Raw genomic sequence first — 21,983 nt, 5'->3', positions numbered from 1 at the left:
TTCTTTTACTATCATCAGCCTGGGATACCGAGTACCTAATTTAAAAACATTTACCACATATTTTATAGCTTTGTGTGGCAATGCATTTCATCCGTCCTCAGACCTCTGACTACCTTCAAAGGGACACCTTTGGGAGGATGAGAATTGAAGTCACACAGGTTAAAGATGAGAACAAGTTTATTGCTATTGCGATCATTAAATGTACATAAAGTCTGATGATTAACTTGAATAGACATGAAAACTCTTGGCTCTGTCATACTTATCAAAGATGAAAAATGCTAGAGAAGTAGAAGCTGCCCAGACCTGGAGTCCACATCAAGCCACACAGGCTCTGCACGTACGTGGGACTGTTTACATAGCAGAACAGCAGTGAAGGGGACTGGTAGGACCTCCAGGCAGGTCAAGGTCACCCCCAGGGAGCCCTGCAGAGGGAATAGAATTCATCGAGATCTGCTTTCTGACTATAGCATCTGATCAGTGATGTGAAACCAAGTGGTCGGTGGTTCAGCCTGGAGCGAGGCTCTCAGGTAGATGAAAATGTCCGACATGGCACATTTTATCAAAACCCAGCAAAGTTGACCAGAGTAGAAGTAATTACATTTTACGAATAGACTTGTTTGATATAATCCCCTATAAAACAGAAGATCTCTAAGAAAGCAGTATCAGTCGGCCTGTGAATATACGTGTTTTGTGAAACTAGATAATATCCAATCCCTGAGAGGGGCATGGATGTTCTTGTATTGACATCGGATGTCTGTGAACTTCCATCATCCCAGCCTTCAAATCCAGTCCTGCCAGTTCGTGTTAATGACCATGAGATGGAAGGCATAAAATGCACAAACAAACAGCCACGTTCCACTTTATAAGAGACAGGTACTACCACTATATCCACTGCGCAAATAAAGCACTCGAAGCCCAGAGAGCTGAGACAACTTGCTCAAGTTCTTGCGACCAGTCAATGGCCGAACTAGGACTCGAGCTCACTCCGACTCACATCCTTGGACTCAAAATCTCTCTTGGGCCCCTCTAGGTCACTTAGTCCCTGATAAAGGAGATCCCAAGATGGAGTTAGCATTTTTTTTTACTCTTAAAAGTGCTAAGAGTAGGGAAGGGCAGTGAAAAAATGACAGCAGAGGTGGTGGGATGGGGAGGCTCAGGTTTGCACCATCTTCTCTGGGCTCCCGGGGCAGGTTACCACCTATGCTGTCTTCCTCTTCCTCTCTGAGCTTCCTAGCAGTAGATCCTGTCCACTTGGGAGTGGAGTTTTATTAGACAAAATTTTAATTCATTAATTATTTAAGCAGCACATTAGAAAAAGAGCAAAGAATATAAACATATGGTTCAAAAAGGGAAAAAAAATATGGGTTTTAAACAAATGAAAAGGTGCTCAAACTTACTCATAGTAAGAGAAATGCAAATCTCCAAAATAAGATACTCAAAAGTGAGATATCTCACCAAAATAATAAAGGCCCCAAATGTGATATACTTTGTTGGTTGAAGGTACTGGGAGAAAGACACTGTCATACATAGCTGTTGGGGGTATACGACTTTGAGGCATGTTGGGAATACCTATCAACTTTACGGAGACATTTATTCACACGTGAAAATAACTATATTTCTTGTGCCATTGTTTGTAAGCATTAGTTAGGGATGGGAAACAGCCTGGCCATCAGTAGGGAATTGGTTAAATGTTGGTACATCTATGAAATGAAAAATATGCAGCTTATTAAAAAGAATGAATTAGATATAAACTGATCTTCAGCATTTACTGCTCAATGAATTTCAGGCAGTGAAGAAAAACTTGGGTAGTATGAGTGAAGAGAAACAGAATACCAACGTATGAACCTGTTCTTGTAATTATATAGACGACTTCAGGGAAGCTGTAGGAGGAACCAATAGCAATGTTTCCTCTGGGTTTGGAACTGAGTTTTGTGGGGACAGAGTAGAAATGGAGAGAATCTCTTCACAAACCCCTTCAAAGGCTTGGCATTTTGTACAGGGAGCAAAAAATGTATATAAGAATTCCCAGGAAGTCTTTCTACATTGTCATTTCACATTGTAATGAATTGGATTGAAGACACAAGGCCTTGGCAGTGAGTGTCAGCATCCTGGAGACTGGCCATGTGCCCTCCAGGTGACCTGCCCAGTCATGTCCTCTATCTGGGAAGGTTAGGGCACAAATCCCTTCTGTTTCTGGGGCCATAGGGAAGCCTTCCTCCTTTTTTTTTTTTTTTTTTTTTTGAGACAGAGTCTCGCTCTGTTACCTGGGCTAGAGTGCTGTGGTGTCAGCTTAGCTCACAGCAACCTCAAACTCCTGGGCCCAAGTGATCATCCTGTCTCAGCCTCCTGAGTAGGTGGACTGCAGGCGCGTGCCACCATGCCTGGCTAATTTTTCTATTTTTAGTAGAAATGGTGTCTCGCTTTTGCTCAGGCTGGTCTCAGACTCCTGACCTCAAGTGATCCTCCTGCCTCAGCCTCCCGGAGTGCTAGGATTACAGGCGTGAGCCACCACACTCAGCCCCTTCCTCTTTTTCTCCCATCCATCCATCCACCCATCAATTCGTCCATCCCTCCAAGATGGGGAGGAAGCAGTCTCTTTCTAGTATGAGGTGGGTTGAGGGGAAGTGGGGAGGCTCCCTCCCTGGGCTTTGCTCTTCCTGATTTTGGCTAAGTGAAAAAGAGACTTCTTCCTTTTGTCTACTCTGAATATCCCACCTGCTTCCTTTTTAAATCTCTGCTTTGTGCCTCTTTGAAGTAATAAGCAAAGGTCTGAATGAGGAGAGAAGAGGGTGAAATAAATAAGAAAATAATGGATACAGTAGAACAAATAAACCCACAGCTAATATCTTGTGCTATGACCGAGTCACCTTTTAATTTTTTTCCTGTATTTTTTCAACAAAAGATAACTGCAAGTAAGAGAGGAATAGGCCATTTTCTAAAATCAGCAGTTAGTAGGTGGTACATAGGTGAAGCCAAAACTCAGGTCATTTCCTCTAATGAGATGAAAGTGAAAATAAGACTTTAATCACAGGCCATCTGAGAATCATGACCACGTTTAGGTGGAGCTTTGAGCTCTGAGCCTCATCTGTTCCCGGCAATCTTCCAAAGGCGATCAATTACATATTATTTTGAACTCAGATTTACACCTATTTGGCATATTTCAGTCTACTGCAAATATTCTTCTTGATGTTCAAATTATCCCATCTGTGGTCAGTGGGCCTGTCTTTAATCAGACTTCCATGTTCTTTTAAAATATCAACTCTTTATCTCGAGGCAATTGTAGATTCACACGCGTTTGTGAGGAACCACACAGAAAGATTCCAGGTGCTCTTTACTCAGTTTCCCAAAGGTAACATGTCACAAATCTCCCTGTAGTGCAATAGCATGACCAGGATTCCGACACGGATGTAGTTCACTGGTGTGACTCTGATTTTCCCAGGTTTATTTGCACTTGCGTGTGTGTGTGTATCTAGTCTCATGCGACCTCGTCGCCTGTGTGGGTTTGCGTATCCATTGCCAGAACCGAGGCAGAGTGGTCGCGTCCCTGCGGGGTCTCTGTGCTGCTCTTTCCCAGCCACACTCATTAGTCCCTACACCGCTCCCCCCAAGTCCCTGACCCCTGCCAGCCGCTAATCCATTCTGCATTTCTGTAATTTGTCGTTCCTAGGTTGTTATATAAGTGGAATGATGCAGTATATAACCATTTGGGATTTCTTCCCCATAATTCCCTAGAGATTTATGTGCAGATACCAATAGTTCACACGTGTGTATTGCTGGTATGTATGGACCACAGTTTGTTTAACCCTTTACACACTGTAGGACATCTGGGTTGTTCCTAATTTTTGGCTGTTGTGTTCTCTGTTTCTTTCTTTCTTTCTTTCTTTTTTTTTTTTTTTGCCTTTCTGTGGATTATTTGAAGATATTTGAGGATCCCCACCCTAAAAAATAACTTTAGGACCACTATCCTAAAAGAGTGTTTATTACTAGTGCTTTTGAGTGAATCTCTTTGAATGATGTTCTTAGTGGTGGCTCTGGGTACCACAGTGCACACAGACACCTGTGACTCACCGCAGTCTGTCGGCATCGACGCTGTACCATTCTGAGTCAGGCATGGGGACCTTACTTTCACTAGGTCTCTTTACTTTCCCCACTTCTAAATATCGTCGTCATCACTATCAGATGGTGTTATAATTTCTTTTTCAATCATCAAATATGATTTATAAAACTCATGGGGAATAGGATAGTTTATTGCATTTACCCACATTGCTGCTCTTTCTGCTGGTTTTTCTTCCTTCCCAATGCTCCAAGATTCTTTCCTATATTTCCTTTTTGTTTGATGAACTTCAGCTTTTTTAGTTTTTCTTCATCTGAGAATGTCTTTATTTTCCCTTCATTTCTGAAAGACATGTACACTGGACAGAGGATTCATAATTGACAGTTCTTTGCTTCCATCGAGAGCAGTGTTGGGGCGTTTCCATCCGACCTCCAGGGTTGAGATGAGAGATTGCTAACCTTTGGATTGGTGTTCCCTACAGGTAACATGTCATTTTCCTCCAGCTTCTTTAAAGAGTTTTCTGTCTTCGGTTTTCAGAAGTTTATTATGGTGTGGTATGGTGTAGCTTTCTCTCCGTTTATTTAATTTAATGTTTGCTGAGCTTCCTGAGTGTGCAGGTTTTCATATTTCCCCAATTGCAAGAAGTTTTTCAGCCGTTATTTCCTCCGATACTGTTTTAGCCCCACTTGGTTTCTCCTCTCCTTCTGAGACTCCAGTGATACCAAGGCTGCATTTTCATTGTTGTCCTGTAGGTCCCTGCGGCCCCGTTTGCTGCTCTGGTCGGCCTGTTTCCGCTGTCGCTCAGATGGGCGCGGCATGCTGAGCAGTCCTCGGGTTCACCGCCTTCTCTGCCCTCTGCTGAGACCACCAGTGAATGTTTTTTGTTTGTATTATCGCATTTTTCAGTTCTGTAGTAGCCTATGTGGTTCTTTTTTCTTTATTGAGATTTTCTGCGTTTCATTTGTTTCAAGACAATTTATAATTGCTTATTGAAGCATCTTTGGTGATGGGTGCTTTAAAATACTAGCCAGATCACACCAACGTCTGATTTATCGCAATGTTGGTGTCAATTGATTGCTTTTTTTACTCCTGCTGTGTCTTCTCTGGCTCTTTTTACGAGGGATGCTTTTCAATTACATCCTGGGTACTTTGGCTTTATGTGAGGAGACTGAGCCTGTGCAGGAATGTTTTATTTGTACAGATTCCTACTTAGGCTTAGCCAGCAGCTCTCAGCTTGCTCTGTGGGCTGCAGCTCCAATGATAGTTTGATTTTCAGAGCGCTTGTGGTGCGGTTTTGGTTGGCTTGGTTTATCCGAGGGTGCTTCTGGCACTCCTGCTGGCCCCTGACACTGCTGTTTGAGGCGAGAGATGGGCTTTCTCTAGGCCCAGCTTCCAAGGGGGTCCACACAGGTTACTGGAGTCCAGGCAGTTTGGAAAGAACAGGACTTGGTAGGTCGGGCTTCTGTTGCATAAGGGGCCCTCCCGCTATGGGGCAGGGAGCATGTCCGGCCAGGCCCCTTGTTGTGGTGGGATCCCCTCGTCCTGTCCCCTGGCTGCTCAGGGTCCTGGCTGAGTGCTTGTCTCAGGAGCTTCACCCCAAGCCCCCTCTGTGCGCCCTGAGGGAAGGAGCGCCATTTCCCTGGCTGCTCACTCTCTGTGGGTGTCCTGTTGTTGGTGTTGCCGGTAGGAGAGGCATGAGCCCAGCTAAGCTGCCTTCCGTTGCTAGACTGTCGGTTGAAGAATGCAGGGTCTTTTGGATGAGGATTGTAACATGTAGTGTGTGTGTGTGTGTCTGTGTATGCATGTTTTCTCTATTTGTAGTTTTAACGTATTTTAAAAATCTTCTAAATTGGTTGCACCAATAACATTACTCAATGTCTGCAAATCTGTATACATTTTTTAACCAGTGTAGTTGGCATTTACTGAGCATATGCTATGTGCCAGGCCTGGTACCAAGATATTGGAATATTAATTTGTCTTAATACTGATAGCAGTCTCTACTCCTATTTTTCTTGAAGGCTGAAGCTGAGAGTGTAAGCTTTTTCTCTATTTACTATAGTGGATGCCTGTGCCACAGCCAAGGTCTCCTAGTTACCCAAGGGAGATGTGGTTGGATTCTCAAACCCTCCTTAAACATTGTCTTTTTGGCATTTAGACTATTTTCAGTATTAAATGTAATTATGTTGCAACAGATGTTTCCATAGAAATACCTTTATATTTTATTTAAACTATTTCCTTAGAATACAGTCCTTTTATCTTGAGGGAAAATGGCATGTGCATTTTTTTTTGGATTGGTGACTGTGAGAATTTTTATGATACTAAATTACTTTATAAAAGTCTTACACCAATGCACTCTGCCAGCAGCAATAAATGAAAAAAAAAATACCACTTTTACTCTACCCTCAATAGTGTTGGATACCATAAAACAAATAAATAGATATTGGTTGAGAACATATTTTTGAGGGAGAAATGTGGGCAACATTGTTTAATTTGGTCAGTTGTGTTTTGAGCCTGCCACTGAGGGGACAGTGATGAACGGGCAGGCGGCACTTGGGTGGGCAGAGTCAAGAAGAGCGGTGTCGAGGACTCGCCTTATATATGGGGACATTGGAACCTTTCACCTTGCCGGGGGAGGTGTCAGCCAAGCTGAAGGTGGCCGCGGCAGATCTCAGCTCTGGTGCCCACATCTATACAACGTGTCTGGATTTTCTTGTTGTAGTTGCCATAGGACTGAAGATTTATCCTAATAGAACAACTTAATAAGAGATGTATCCAAATGTGCTTCATTTTGCAGGCTAATTACACTTTTCATTTTGTGGACAAACTAAAAACTTTATCAGAAACACTGCTGAAACTGTTCAGTCTTTTCCAGAGAAGTGGAAACAGGCAAATGTTTAACCACCTGCAGGTGAGTGGGGACTGCCTTTGCCGCTGAGGGCTGGGGAGCTGATGGCTTGGGTATGTCTGAGACATCGGAGAAGCCCTTTAGAAGATTCTACAAGGTCATAGCAGCCATGGTCTTACCAGTTGACCAATGAAATTGACATAAAATTGGATGTGTGAAAACTTTTTGTGAATTTTCAGTGTTTTACCCATGCAATATGGTACTATTGTGAGAATGATTAATAATCTGTTAATATTTACCTGTGCTTTAAATTTGACATTAAAAGTAATGCTTTTTAGATGGTTTGCATACTTTTCGATTGTGGGGTCTATGACAATGACCAACGGCCATTTACTAATATTCTGTATTGACAGACTGATATTTACAAAATCAAGTGGGTTGTGGTTTAAAATGGCCCAACTCCTTCAGAGCCTGACAATCATTGACTGTAAAACTTTGATTTAGGTAGATCACCTAGTAATGTTTGGGGCATTTATGTAGCTGTAACTTACCTAAAATCTGATAGAATTAGAAAAAAATGCCTATATCTTTATTCTTGTTTGGCTTATTTATTACCCAGTAGTTCAGAGCATGGACTCGGGGACCAGAATCTTGAGTCCGGTTCCCAGCCCCAGCCCCACCAGCCGTGTCATCTTGGGCTAGTCACTTCTTCTCTGTGCCTTGGGTTTCTTACCTGAAAGATGAGGAGGTGTAAATGAGTTAGGGTATGTAAAGCACTTGAAATAGGGTTCACACAGAGGAAATGCTCCTGTGTGAGCCTGGGTTTTCCAAGCCAGGATTACATGTGCAAGAATTTTATTTTGGGAAAAGGCTGGTAGAGCAAAGGAAGAAGGACCCTGAAAGGCTGGGGGCAAGGTTGGCAAGTGGTGACAGAAGTCAGGCCCTGAGGGAAGGAGAGGGGGGAGTTGGGTGGAAACATCCTGATTGTTGCAATTTAATGGACATCAGACAAGGCCACGAGAGGGGTGTGGAGCCCACGTCAGTTATCAAGGGAGGAGTCCTGCGTCAGCAGAGTCCAGTGGCTGCTAGGAGTGGGCCTGATGTGCAGGTCATGGGCAAGGAGCAGCTAGTGGGAGGTGTGGCCTTAGGGCAAACTGACATGGATTCAGAGTGCAGCAGGGTCCCTGGCAGTTGGTCTGCCATGTGCGCATCATCACAGAGGCCAAAGCTGTATGTGCTATTATTGTAATATTCTTCTCCTTCGATTTGTTTGTTCATGAATTAATTTGTTAATACAGACATCAGCACATCTTTGCTGTTATTGGCCCGGATAGTACATAGTTTAGACTTGATAAGGTCTCTGCTGCAGCTACAAATAATTAATTACATGCAATATTGTAAGTGCCAAATTGAGAATATACAAAGTGCCATGAGAACATGAAGGAGTGCCTAACCCTGCCGCAAGAACTGGGTGGCCCCTTGAGAAGTCTACAGATTAGCTGAGTATTGTTTACTAAGCAATCTTTGGGTTTGTAGTTTGTAGTAGAGCTGCCGCCTTCTTATGCATTACATCATTTAATCTCAACAACATTCCCATGAGACTGTTACCTTTACTGACAGGGAACCAGCCTGGTCGTGCCACTAGGTGGAGTCATTAGTGCCTTTGGGTGAAGGCCACAGCAACCTCCTCGCGGGATGTTATTGAGATTAAATGACGTAATGCATAATAAAGTGCCCTGCACATTGTCTGGAGGATGCTAATGCTCAGTGAGAGAAGACAGATAAGATTGCAATAAAAAAGTGAGCACCAAGGTTTCATAATAAAGTCTTGTCATCCTTAGACAAGATTAGGTAAAGCCGTCCCATGTAATGAGGTGAATGTGAGAACTGAAGGAGCTACAGAAGGTATGCATTATTGGAGAATTCCTATCTGAAGCTCCCGTGTTGTCGGGTGATGTGCTGGAACAAAGTCCGGATGACACACAAAGACTCCCCAAGGCACTGGCACATCCCCAAATGAACCCGCTCCTTGACACTGACGCTGAGTGCTGATGCACTAGTACCTTCCCCACTCAGGTTCTTGTCGCTTGTCAGGGACTGTAAATAAATGCATATCAATTGCAAAGCAAAGATGCAAATTGTCATTAAGCTGATGAAAATAATTTTGAAGTACTCTCCACAGTAAAACCACAGTAAAATGAGGCAAAGTTAGAACCATCGATAATGAGAGAAGGATGGCACAGGTGACGCACTGAAAGATGTTTCCAAAGATGATGATTTGAAAATCAAAGCGTTAAGAGAAAGTTTGGGAAATGCCGAAACCCCTCCTCACTGCAATAAACCCCTCTTTTATAAGTAGCCTGTGGAAAAGATAATGTTAAAAAAAAAAGAAAAGAATCTTATAGAAAGTAACCATATAGGTTCGCTGGAAAATTTTGTCAAAAAGTCACCACTTAATTCATTCTTGGTTTTCAGTATTAAGGCATAATTATAATTATAACCTAAATTTTTATAATTTTTTTCAAGGTAAAGTTCTAATCAAATGTTACCTTATTATTTGTTGTGGATGTTTTAGAACTTCTTTTAAGTGCATTCACTTCATGTGTCTTTTTTTTCTGTATGATGAAACTCTGAATAAGTCTAATAAGTATTATTCAATAAGAGGAAATGATGCAGTTTTTTTTGTTATGCTATATTATTTTCCCTTAGGAAGCCCTGAGAAACAAATTTATAAGAAACTTTGTAAAAAGCCAGCTGCACATTGACGTAGACAAACTTACTGAAAAACTCCAGACATACGGTAAGTGTGCTGATGGGTGTGTTGGGGCCCATCTGCCCAAATGGCTCTGATACTTAGGTCCTAACCTTTGGGCCCTGAGGTTGCCAGGTGACTTCCAGCAAGTCACTTTTCCTCTCTCAGTTTCTGTTTTCTTATCTGTAACATGAAGGGCTTGAACTAAACACACTCTAAAGTTTGTTTATACCTGAAGTTTTCTGATTTGCTGATTCAGGGCTTGACCAGTAAAGAACTTAGTGAAAAAGGAAGGCTTCTTATTCAAAGATAAGAACTGGAGTTACAAAGCGAGTGCATCAAAAACTACTATTATAGAGTTAACAGTAAATTTAAAGGAGGCACATTGATTTGAAAATGTGAAGCTCCGATAAAAAAAATGATCAATGAGCAAACGTTTCCTGTACCTCTGCAATTGATGAATCTATGAATTCGTTCAGGTGTTTAACAAACATTTGCTGAACACACGAGGAGAGCCAGTTCCGTGCAAGAATCTGGGTGGGGTGTGATATATTCTGTCCCACCAGGCAGCGCTGAGGGGAAATGGAACAGGCTTACAAACTGCGACACTGTGGCACAATCTGTCAGTGCCTACCAGGGAGGCTGTCAGGAAATGAACCCAGCGGGAGGGACCTGGAGACAGGTGAAGGGAAGGTGTCAGGCTGTTTCGTGTCCCTGTCACCCTGATGCTCTGCTTGTGCACAGGAAAGGGGCTTGGATCTTCCTGAAGTATGAGGGTTAGAGGAAGGCAAGACATTTTCTAGGCACAATACTTCCCTTTTTTGAAAAAAAAATTAGTGAATTACTACTTTGAAAATGTAATAATATTTTAAAATAAATGTTACTGCCTTAAAGAATTTTTTCAAGTAATTAAAACATATGTATATATTTTAAATGAAGTAGTAGTGGAGGCTCGTTGTGACAGAGTCCTGGTCTTGTGCTGCTGCGAGTCAAGCACCGACATGGGTCTGAGAGAGGTTTGCCCAGAACACACAGGGCTCCGTCAGTTTGCATCTGCAGCGGTCCTGGTGTTAATATCATGTCTCAGAGCGTGAACTGGACTTGAGCCACGTTTGTTTAACATGCTGCCGAAAAGCAACACCACTCTTGAATAGGTTTTCCCGCATATGAACTTCTATTGTGAAATTAAGGGAAAAAACTCAGAAGTTTAGACCTACAAGTATGCTGGAACTCAGAATACGGGAATCACACGGAATTTAGAAATTCTCAAGGTGTGATTCCTCCCTTCTTCCTGCTCCCCTCCAAAGTCGGAGCCTGGAGATCCTGTCATCAGTGGTGGGGGGCGGTTATTTTCCATCTGACCCTGCACAGCCTCTGTGAGCAGGCAGTGTGGGGACAGGCATTCTTCACCGCTGGGGTAGTGGTGGTGGCGGGGGGGGGGGCGGGGGGGGGGGTAATGGATCACTGACTAGATGCGAATCTCCTTTTGTAACTCCCTAGCTAAAGAATTACCTCACCTTACCGCATGCATCCTTTAAAAGTTTGTACCTGGGTCATACATACATTTCTTCATCCCATAACAAGTATCCGGAGACTGGAGTAAAATGACCACTTGAAGTTATATTGATGCAATTCCTAAGAATGTTTACCCAATCATGCTGCTGTTTTTATTCATTATGAAAGTTTTTAAATTTTGATTGCTGCAAAAACTGTGTGTGTCTCTTGTAGAAACATTAGGAAATACAAATAACCTGGAAAAAAAAATCCACCCATAACCTTCTCACCACTGATATCTATCGTAGGAGCCTCAGAGTTCTTTTTTAGATGGATTTATATGTACTAATACAAGCATAGGTGTATGTATTTTCAAAAATGATCGTACTGCCCATATCATTTTGTAACCTGTTTGCAAAAAAGTTAACTCTCTTACGAAGGTTCTCGTGTCTATAAATATCGATTCCATTACTGAGGAGGAGCCCCCTAATCCCCTGCTTCCATTTTCACTGGCTAGTTTGAATTATTTTAAATTTATTTAGCAATTTCTTCTGGATTGGTCATTATATCCTTAAACAATATGCCTATAGTAATATTTCTTGATTTATTTGTTGTAGGAAATAGCAATTGATTTCCTGCTATGAAAGATGCAGTTTTAGTTTTGCACCATATCATTTTCCTGACCTGTTGCTCCCACTGTAGTTACAAGACCATTTTAGTTGTTATAAAACATTATGTTTAGATACATACTGTTCAGTGTAGAGCCAGGCTATTACACCGTAATGACATTTCCTTTTCCATAATGTTTCCCTTTTCCCGGAGTTTCCTGTTCTCTTGCTTTTACATGTAACACTTGCCATCCATTGCTCTCTCCCCGATGTGCCAACAGATCATCTTTGTCTTGTCTGTGCAGACGTCCTCCTCCCCCAACGCTGGCGCCCCTCTCTCATGCTCCCATCTGGATGCTGACCTCTCCTGCCACCACTCGGCTGCTTTGCCGGGAATGCTCTGCTCTCCTGGGGTGGGCACTGTGATTTCTGTGTTCTACATCCCCCTCGCTTTTGTTGTATTGCCATGTTTTTGTGGGTTCATATTTACAGATGTCATCCTGAAAAGGAAGGCATGACAAAAAAATTTTCTGAGTAATCTTACTCGGTAAAATCTTTTTTTAATAACTGAAGAATATGTGGAAACATCCCTTATTTCATTCGCAGTAATTTAAATTTGTATCTTCTCTCTTTTCGATCAGTCTTGTCAGAGGGTCATCAATTTCATTAGTCTTTTCAAAAAAATTCATAATATTTGGCCTCTTTTATTCTATTTTATGTTTATCTTCTATTTCATTGATTTCTGTTCTTTTTTAATTGGTTCTATATTTTTAGTCTTTGATTTGTTGCTTTTTTTTGTAACTTCTTGAGATGGATACTTGAATGGTTGATTTCCACTTTGTCTTCTTCCCTAACATACACTCAGGACTATACATTTCCCTTTGCACATGACCTTAACCGCATCTCACAAGTTTTGACATGTTGTATTTTCATCATCATTCAATTAAATATATTTTTAATATATAGTGTAATTTCTTTTTCTTTTTTTTGAGCTTAAGGTTATTTGATAGTTCATAGCTTGATTTCTGAATATTTGGGATTTTCTACTTATTTTCGTGCTACTAATTTCTAACTTTATTTCACAGTGGTCAGAGACTATACTCTGTCAAAATGATTTCATTTGTTTGAAAATTATTGAGACTTACTTAATGTCCCCACACATGGTCAATTTTGGTTCTTGAATACAATGGTTCTGTAACTGCTGGGTGCAATTCTGTGTATTCTTACTGCTCCTTGTTCTATCAGTTATTAAGCGTATGTGTTTGAATTTCTTGTTATGATTGTGAATTTGTACCTTTTTTCTTAAAGTTCTGTTAATTGAGGCTTTATATATTTTGAGGCTAGATTTTAATTTCTGTTGAGAACATGTTTGAGATCCTTGTATTTTCTTCTGTTTGTACTTAAATTATTTAAATTTCCTCCCTTCCTTCCTTCCTCCCTTCCCCTCTCTCTTTCTCTCTCTGTCTTTTTCTTTTTTTCTTTCTAGCAGTTTTACTGCGACTTACTTAGATATGGTTTCTTTTATGAGAATAGTGCTTTGATTTTATAGCACTTCTTGAATCAGTGAGTAAATATCTTACATTTTGGGAAAGTCTCGACTACTATCTCTTAAAATATTGCTTCTGATGAGCTCTCTCTCTGCTCTTCTCTGTCTGTCACTCTAGTTAAATAACTTTTCACAGTGTCCATATGCTTCTTAAACCTTTTCTGTGTTTTCCAACCTTTTATTTTCTCCTTATGCTTCAGTTTGTGGATTTTTTTCTTACCAGTTTTCTAGTCTACTAATTCTCTCTTCAGCTGGATTTAATCTGCTATTAAACCTACCCATGGAGTTCTTCATTTTAGTTATTATGCTTTCCTTTTAAAATTTAAAGTTTATTCTTTTTTATAGTATTTAGTTCTCTTCTGAAAGTCTCCCTATTTTCATGTAATTTTTGGATGCAGTCACTCTTGTGAAGTTCATGTTGTAAACTATCATATTTGAGTCTTTTGTAGGTCTTCTCTATAGTCTATTTTTCTCTTGTTTTTTTCATTATTCTATCTTATCTCCAGGAATACTAAGTATTTTTAAATTAAATACCAGACATTGTGAATGAAAAATTGTAGAAATAAATTTGAGTCTCCTGATGGTGCTATCCTCCCCAGTTATTTTCCTGATTTTGGCAGAGAGCAAGGGTGGGGCCACATTCTCCTAATCTAATCTGGGACTGAGATGGCTGATGGAGCTGGACTTCAGTCTTAAAAGGGAAATTTTCCATTTCCCTCTGCTCTTAGGGAGTACCCTATTTGTGTGGTGAGGGATCTTAACTAAAAACTGGTGTTTCCTAGGACCTTGGTAGGTTCTGAACTTGAAGCCCCCTGGGACCACCAGAAGCTTAGCCTCTCAGTTCTTGGAGGTACCACATACCAGGCATCCTGTGTTTTCCTTTTCTGATCTCAGATCTTCAAGTTTTGCTGCCTTGGTAGCTCTTTAAAGCCTTCATATAGACTTTTAAAAAGTCTTTTATATATTCTAGTTTTTCTTGGTAGGAAAATTTGTCTGCACTAAATTGTCTTCCATTACTCTAGGCAGAGATTTCCTCAATAGGTCCTCTTGATATGAAGACTATTGTCCTTCAATTAAGGGAAGTTTTCATTTCATTATTTCTTTGATATTTTAATCTCTATTTAAAAAATAATGTCATTTTAAACTTTAGTTTATTTTTTAATCATTGTTATTATTTTCTATTTGTTTATTTTGAGTCCTCTCTTTCATGTTGGAAGATTTCCTTAAATGTTCACTGGTGTTATTACTGAGGCACTAAAACCTGACTGTAAGTTTTTTACATGGGTGGCACTTATTGTGACTCAGTTCGGATCAATAGTTCTCAACTGAGGGTGATTTTATCCCCCAGGGAACATTTGGTCATGTCTGCAGATATTTTTAGTTGTCACAGCTGGTGAGATACTATTGGTATCTAATAGATAGAGGCCAGGGGTGCTATTAAACATCTTATAATGAATAAAACAGCCTTCCACAACAAATAATTATGGGCCCAAAATGTCTACAATGCCTAGGTTGAGAAACTCCTTTAGAGCAATAGGATGGAGTCATTTGTTGAAAATAATTTTTAGGGCAGACACATCAAAATGTCAAATCCCCTAGTTTGTTTTGGCTAACACCTGCCATATCTAGGGTCCTCAGGTATATACACTGAATAGGGAACAATGGTCAACTTCTATTATTATCTGAAGCTTGGCCCCAAATTATTGCAGAATTTTATACTATGTTGTTTTATGTCCACCTATATGTGTATCTCATTATTCCTGTTGCCCTCCAGACTAAAAGTGGGCCTGTGTGTCTTTCCCTTGCCTCCTGTTCCATGGGCCCTGTGGCTTTTCTGCTGGTCCATCTGTTACTACATATTGTGTGAGATGGAGCGATCCAACAAGACAAGAGAGCCTTAACCACAGAGCCTTAATCTCTAGGCTTCTCACCGTGGGCTTCACCCACTCCTGTCCTGTCCTGTGTATTCCATCCTTCTCCCATACCAGTGCCCCTCATCCCTGTAGGTTGGGGCAAGCACTCCTGGTCTCCAAAGCGACAGAACGTGCAATTAATACTGGACCACATTTGATTTTTATTATATTTAATTCATTGTGCAGGAGCCATTATTCCACATGGATATTGCTGCTGTCTTCTCAAAGGAAGATCAGAGTATCCTGAGACCCAGTGGGTTTTTGTGTGGAGCTGCTTTTTTGATTTTTAATTAATGCTTAATTAATGATTTTTAATTAGTTAATTAATTAGTGACATCATGACTGTCATAAGGTTGTAGCACACGTGTTTGTGGTGATGCTGGTGTAAACAAGCCTAGTGGGCTGCCAGTCACACTGAAGTATATTATTATACACACAACTCTTTACGTAATACTTGATACTGATAATAAATATTGCTGATTTATGTATTTACTGCACTTTTTAATCATTAATTTAGAATGTACTTACTATTACTAAAAAAAATTAACTGTAAAATAGCCTCAGGCAGCTCCTTCAGGAGATATTCCAGAAGAAGGCATTGCTGTCATAGGAGATGACAGCTCCATGTGAGTCGTTGCCCCTGAAGACCTTTCAGTGGGACAAGATGTGGAGGTGAAGACAGCGATATTTATAATCCTGACCTTGTATAGGCCTAGGCTAATGTGTGTGTTTGTGTCTTAGTTTTTAACAAAAAAGTTTAAAAAGTAAAAAAATAAAATATTTAAAAGTGAAAAAGCTTATAGAATAAGGATATAAAGAAAGGAAATATTTTTTATAGCTGTACAATATGTATTTTAAGCTGTATTATTACAAAAGAGTCAAAAAGTTAAAAGAAATTAAAAATTTATAAAGCAAAAAAGTCACGGAGAGGTCAATTTATTGTTGAAGAAAGAAAAGTTGTTTCTGTAAGCTCAGTACGGCCGAATGCACAGCGTTCGCCGAGCGCGCAGTGGTCTGCGGCGGTGTCCTGGGACTGCGCTGTCGCCGCCACTCCCTCGTCGCCTCGCCAGAGCCACTTCCGTCCCGAAACTCCTCTCTGCTAAGCGGTCTGTACAGTGGGACCATTTATTATCTTTCGCACATATTTTTACTGTACCTTGTCTACGTTTAGGTGTGTTTAGATACACGAATACTGCCCGCCTCGTCACAGGCACAGGCGCGCGGTGCGGTTGGCAGCCCGGAGCCGCAGTCCGGCGACGCGGCCGCGCGTGCGCGTGTCCGGTACTTACACGAGCTGGCTCCTTAAGGCCGTCTTCAAAGCTGCTTCGATTCTTCCCCTGAAAGACAATTAAAGCCACCCTGTACTGAGGCCAGGTCGCTCTTTATTGCATCCGACATCTGGAAATACACAGTTAAATCCTCTGACTGTGCTTACTAGGCAAGCTTATGGAGCGACGTATTCCGAGTGACGAATGGTCAGCAATATAAAAACACAATGTGAAAATGCCCCCGGTTTTCCCCATTCTGTGAATTTAACAATCTCCAATTCACCATAAAAAAAATAAAGCCCTCCACAATACACTTTTTGGTCTTCTATTTTCTAGTTGTTAGGTTTAGTTTCATACGGAGGAATTAAATATAAAGATAATGAGTTGGAGCCTAGCTCTTTCTTTCAGCAGTTATAAATATGGTAACAGTGTTCAGTAAGCACTTATTATAATATCAGGTTTTAATACAGATATATATAAACTTCATTTAATTTTAACAACTCTGTGGACAATTTTGCTTTATATGCTACAGATGAGGAAACTGAAACTTGGACAGATTAAATAACTTTCCAACGTAAACCATGGGGTAAATAGTAGAACTGCCACGGGAGCAAAGCCACGTCACGTCAGTTCTGGGGCACAAGGCCCTGTGCCTCCGCAGCAGCTGCAGCAGGGAGATGATGCCACTGCTACGCCCCTAAGCCAGGTTGCCCAGCTCATGACTTTCAGGGGTCTTGCGTTTTGGTGGCTCCCAGGGGTATCATTGCACACTAGAATATCCAGGCTTAGCCTTGCACCCACAATATTTAGAAAACAATATCTTCCTTAAGGGAACTGTCATCACAACCACTGCGTACCCCATAAACACCACCCCTTACAGTAGTATTTCACAGCAAAAATGATATCTCCAGAGCCTGATACGTCGATATTTCTAGCAGTGGTAGCCAGCCTGCCAGGGCCGTAGAAGGTCATGGAGTGAATGTGATGAATTGTCCAAAGACATCACTTTTGCTTGAACATTTTGGGGAAATTGAGACACAATTTTATATTAACACAAATGAGGAGTAGACAAATACAATATAAATTTTTTAAAGAATCAGTTATTTCACAGAATTTTCACCCTGTAAACGATCATCCAGGATCACTGTCTTCTCTTGTGCACACACCCCTCGCCCCTTCTCCCTGGGTGGAAACACTCAAGAAGTAGCCCCCAGCGCAGTGCTGTCGGCACTACACGCTGGAGTCACCAGCCCAGGGCCATCTTAGAAACATGATGCAATCTCAGAGAAGGAAATAGAGTGGACGAGGCAATATTAAGAACTACCAGTGTCAGCTTTGCCTTTGCATCATCTGGTCCAGCCCCGCTGTCCAGCCCCAGCCAGCTGTGTTTTTTTTGTTGTTGTTTGTTTGTTTTTTTTTGAGACAGAGTCTCACTGTGTTGCCCGGGCTAGAGTGCCATGGCGTCATCCTAGCTCACAGCAACCTCCAACTCCTGGGCTCAAGCAATCCTTCTGCCTCAGCCTCCCACAGCTATGTTTTCACAGCAGATACGTTAGGGTGCCAGCTTTCCATCTTGATTGGGTGAGGGTGCCGGTGGAGATCTGGAAATCCACCTGCCACACAGGATATCAGTTTTGTTGTGCCGAGTTACCTGAGCCAAAATCTGAGTCTTGGAGCAAGATAAAGGCAGTGTGTTTTGTCTGCTCCTGTACTAGAAATCAGTTTTACGTAGTATATTAATTACTGTGATGCTGGGAAGCATTTATTCAGTGCTCAGCGTGTGCTAGACAAGGTGAGTATCGAGCATGTTATACGCTTTATCTCATTTCATCTCTCACAGAGGTCGAGGATTAAACAGCCTCAGCTGTGCACCAGGGGTTGGAGAGCAGGCTCTCGACTGTTTCTCACCCTAGTCCACGAGGCCCAGCAGACGGCAGAGCCCTGTGTCCCCATCTGCAGGCCAGATGGGCACCACACCAAAAGAAACTCTTTAAACCCAACACTATGTGTTCAGCACCTCTTGTTCAGCAAGGAGGACCAGACCAGACCACTAGCTGCTCCCCTGAGCCCTCCCTGTCAGTGCTGAGGGAAAGGCTGGCTGGTGTCCATCATAGTGGCTCTGAAGCTCAGAACCTTTCCAGAGACCTCTGAGATGCGCTGTCCTAATTGGAGAACTCAGGACACACTATGACAGAAAACCCAATGCTGTGGATTCTTCTAGCTCCTCTTTGATGGTGTCATCCAAACAGCCAAAGGTCCTTTCCTGCCTTAAATCTTAGAGATTTTTGACTATAGACATAAATGAGAGAAGAAAACTGCCAGTCAATTACACGTTTCTGATGTTGATGCCATTTGAGAGCTCTGGCTTGAGGGATTTTCTTCTCACTGAGTTTGCTGATGAGCTTGTTTTGATCCTCTGTGCATTAAGTTTGACTGTCTTCACTTAACCATACCTTTCAGAGTTTACCCTTAATTGTGAATTAAGGGGATGTTTCTATGAAAATGTTGTGTGCTTTCCAATGGCAATAGTTAATTGGTCTCCTGCTAAATGTTTACTAAATAACTTCATATCTTTTTATTTCCCATTTGATCTCTCCCTGGGAAACAGTAACAAGATTTTTATTCTTCCTGAAATACAGATGATAAAATCGAGGCTTAGAGACTGACTCTTTCAATATTTGATAGAATCAGCAACCCAATTCTTTGAACTCAGGATCATGTATCTTTCTACTATGCGTTATGGAGAGCTGTCTGGAATTCCCGATGCTTGAGTATTTTTGGCATAACATTGAACCGTAGTTTTATAAGGTTCCACCCGATATAAATGCAGCCTGATGCATTTGTAAGAAAGTGACCCCTGAAGCTAGACGGTGCGTGTTTGAATCATGGTTTTGAAACTTACTGGTTGCTCATCCTCTGTGTGCCTTAATTCCTATACTTTAAAATGAACATGCTACTAACGGTTTTCTACAAATAGAAGGATTAAGTGAGACAAAACATAAAAGTGCCTAGAACTGTGCCTGGCACAGGACTGGCACTCAGACCATGCCATCTCACTGTTATTGCAGATACTTAGCAAAAGCTTAAAACTATCTGAAATCCAGCCTTCCCAAATCCTCACACTTGTGTCTTGGCCTGAGATCTAGAAATTGCTGGAACATGATAACAGCAGTAACAGCCACAATAACGACTAACGACCTTTGAGAAACAGCAGTGCGGGTGGAGAAGCATTGCGTGGCAGAACAATCCCAGCACTTCTTGGTGTTTGGAACCTTACGTGTTTTCAGCTCCCTTAGCTGGGGAATGGAAATGGTTATTTCCTTAACCAGGGAAGAAGATGAGGCCGAGACATGTTAAGTAAATTTTCCACACATCTCAGGATGATGGAGGTGGATATTGACATAATTTCTCACTCAGGTATGGCCCCTTTGCACAGCCCCAAGCTGCCTTTCTAACACAGGCCGAGTACCCAGCAAGCCAAAGCCAAACCCAGACTTCATCCAGAAACCCAGGAAATCTGGAGGATCTTAGAGCAAGGAGAAGCCTAGTTGAGGAGGAAAGTGATGTGAGAGGTGGAGGTAGCCCTTAGGGGAGACCAGTGCTGCCACGTCCTGGGACAAATGCCCACCAGGAGGGCAGGCACACTGCTGGCTGGGATGGAGGATAGCCATGGGCTTGGGTCGAGGGAGCTGACTGTCACGTGATCAGTATGGGGAATTTGGGAGGTCAGTGGGATGGAGGAAGGCCGTGGGGAGCAGGGTCTGCACACAGAGGGCAGGCAGGGACAGATCCTTGTCTGCCACCATACAATGGAAGGCAAGTGACAAGGCCTGAAGGCAGAGGCTTCCCCAAGACCATGGAGGAGAAGAACAAAGTCAAGGGTTGACACTGAAGAAGCACCTAGGGAACTCCCATTCTGTGGGGTATTCCTGAGCTCCAGTGGGATGCTCGTGTCAGAAGTCTGGTGTGCGGTTGCCTGATGACGGTCCTCCCAGGAGCGATCATCAAGGATTGTTGGGTAGAGAATGCACTCAGGTATTTAAGAGCAAAATAATATAGATCCAGAATGTCAGCCAGTCAATGCTTGCCCAGCATTATATAATATTCTTCTGTAAAATTAAAAGGTGCTGAGAAGATTGCATGTCATGTATACTTGTAAGCCCTGTCCCAGAAGGTTCTAATCATGCTTGCATTTCTTTCTTACTTGTATTTCCCACGGACGGTTATGTCCAATCTAGCAGATGTGGGGTTGGGTGGGAGGTAGCTGTAACCTAGTTCCTTTATGAGAGGACCACGGGTCAGACGCTGTGGTCCCCCCACTACTTGAGGTGAGATTAGGCAGCTCCTATAGCCAAGAAAGTGGTCACTGGCAGCTGACAGCTGTCCCGAACTGTGATTTTGTCTGTATAGTTTTACAACTTGCAGTGTGTTATTGTGCACGTTGTGGGTGTCTAAAAACATGTTGGTATGTTTCCAGGTGGGTTCAGGTCTTCTCATTTCTTCTATTTTCTTTATAAGGTCCTGAGCAGTAAAGAAAAAAAAAAAAGACTCTCTGGATCTGAATAGGATCCAGGGCCTAGGGCAGGTGGAGACGTCTCTGCTGTGGACATCACACTGACCAGAGGAGCATCTTTCTTATAGGACAGGGCCCAGCAGAGCCGCTTCCTCTTGCACCACGGCAGAGGGAGGCACACTCACCCCACCTTGTAGTGATGGGGGCCCCTGTTCTGTGACACATCTCCTACTGGCAGGGCCCCCTGAGCGACTCGGTTCGCCCACCGCTCTGCCACGCAGGGACTCTGGAATCTTTCCTATCACTTTTCCCCTCCAGGGTCTGGGCATTCTTCTGACCCTGGCTTACTCCCCATCGTTGGTTTGTCCAGCTCCTTCCTGAAACCGGAGCAAGAATATTGAGACATCCTCAGAGTTCTGCCCTGAAAAGTGTTTACTGTTCGGCATCCACAGTCAAGAAGATGTTGCCAACTTTAATCTACTGATATTTCTATTTCCATTTCGAATGTGCAGATCTGAGACAGAGAGGGCATGAGGATTTGGTTTCCTCAATGTCAATACTCCTTGATAATTGGTTTTGCAAAATTAATGTTATAAAATTACTTTCCCTGAATGCGTGCTGCTTCAGGGAAGGCATTTTTTAGGATTATTTGACTCCAGGTTGGAGCATTAACTTGTTTCCCCCCAAAACTCTGCTGAGCTGTCTGCGAAAGGCTCTTCCCTACCCCTTGTAGAGGTTTCCTCCTCCTGTTCCTCCTGCCATCTCCTCCCACAGTCTGACAGCCCCTCGGTCTGCAGTGCCACCCTTTGTGCTGTAACTGTTTTCTTTTTATTTACATGTAAATATCAGTGCCATAGAGAATGTCTATAAAATGAGAGAGTTTACACTCAGCGAGTAAGTTGCAAATTTTGCATGTGAACCAAATTTGACTCTTTGGAGCCATTTTTTAGCGAAGGGATTCATATTCATTTCCACATTCATTTGTGCAAT

The 21,983-nt window shown here is 42.2% G+C and overlaps 1 protein-coding gene across 1 annotated transcript in view; it reads left to right on the top strand.

Annotated features, from left to right (window-relative positions):
- The window catches only part of ABCA13 (ATP-binding cassette, sub-family A (ABC1), member 13), a 518,893-nt gene that overhangs the window by 167,686 nt on the left and 329,224 nt on the right, over positions 1 to 21,983 (top strand). Inside the window, 2 exon segments of the mRNA XM_012646893.1 lie at positions 6,849 to 6,962; positions 9,609 to 9,699. Of these exon segments, the coding sequence (XP_012502347.1) occupies positions 6,849 to 6,962; positions 9,609 to 9,699 (205 nt within the window).

Source organism: Propithecus coquereli, unplaced genomic scaffold (genome assembly GCF_000956105.1).
Source record: "Propithecus coquereli isolate 6110/MARCELLA unplaced genomic scaffold, Pcoq_1.0 Scaffold252, whole genome shotgun sequence".
NCBI classification, from domain to species: Eukaryota; Metazoa; Chordata; class Mammalia; order Primates; family Indriidae; genus Propithecus; species Propithecus coquereli.
Note: the sequence above shows the minus strand (reverse complement) of the source record. Positions and strands in the feature narration are given on the sequence as shown.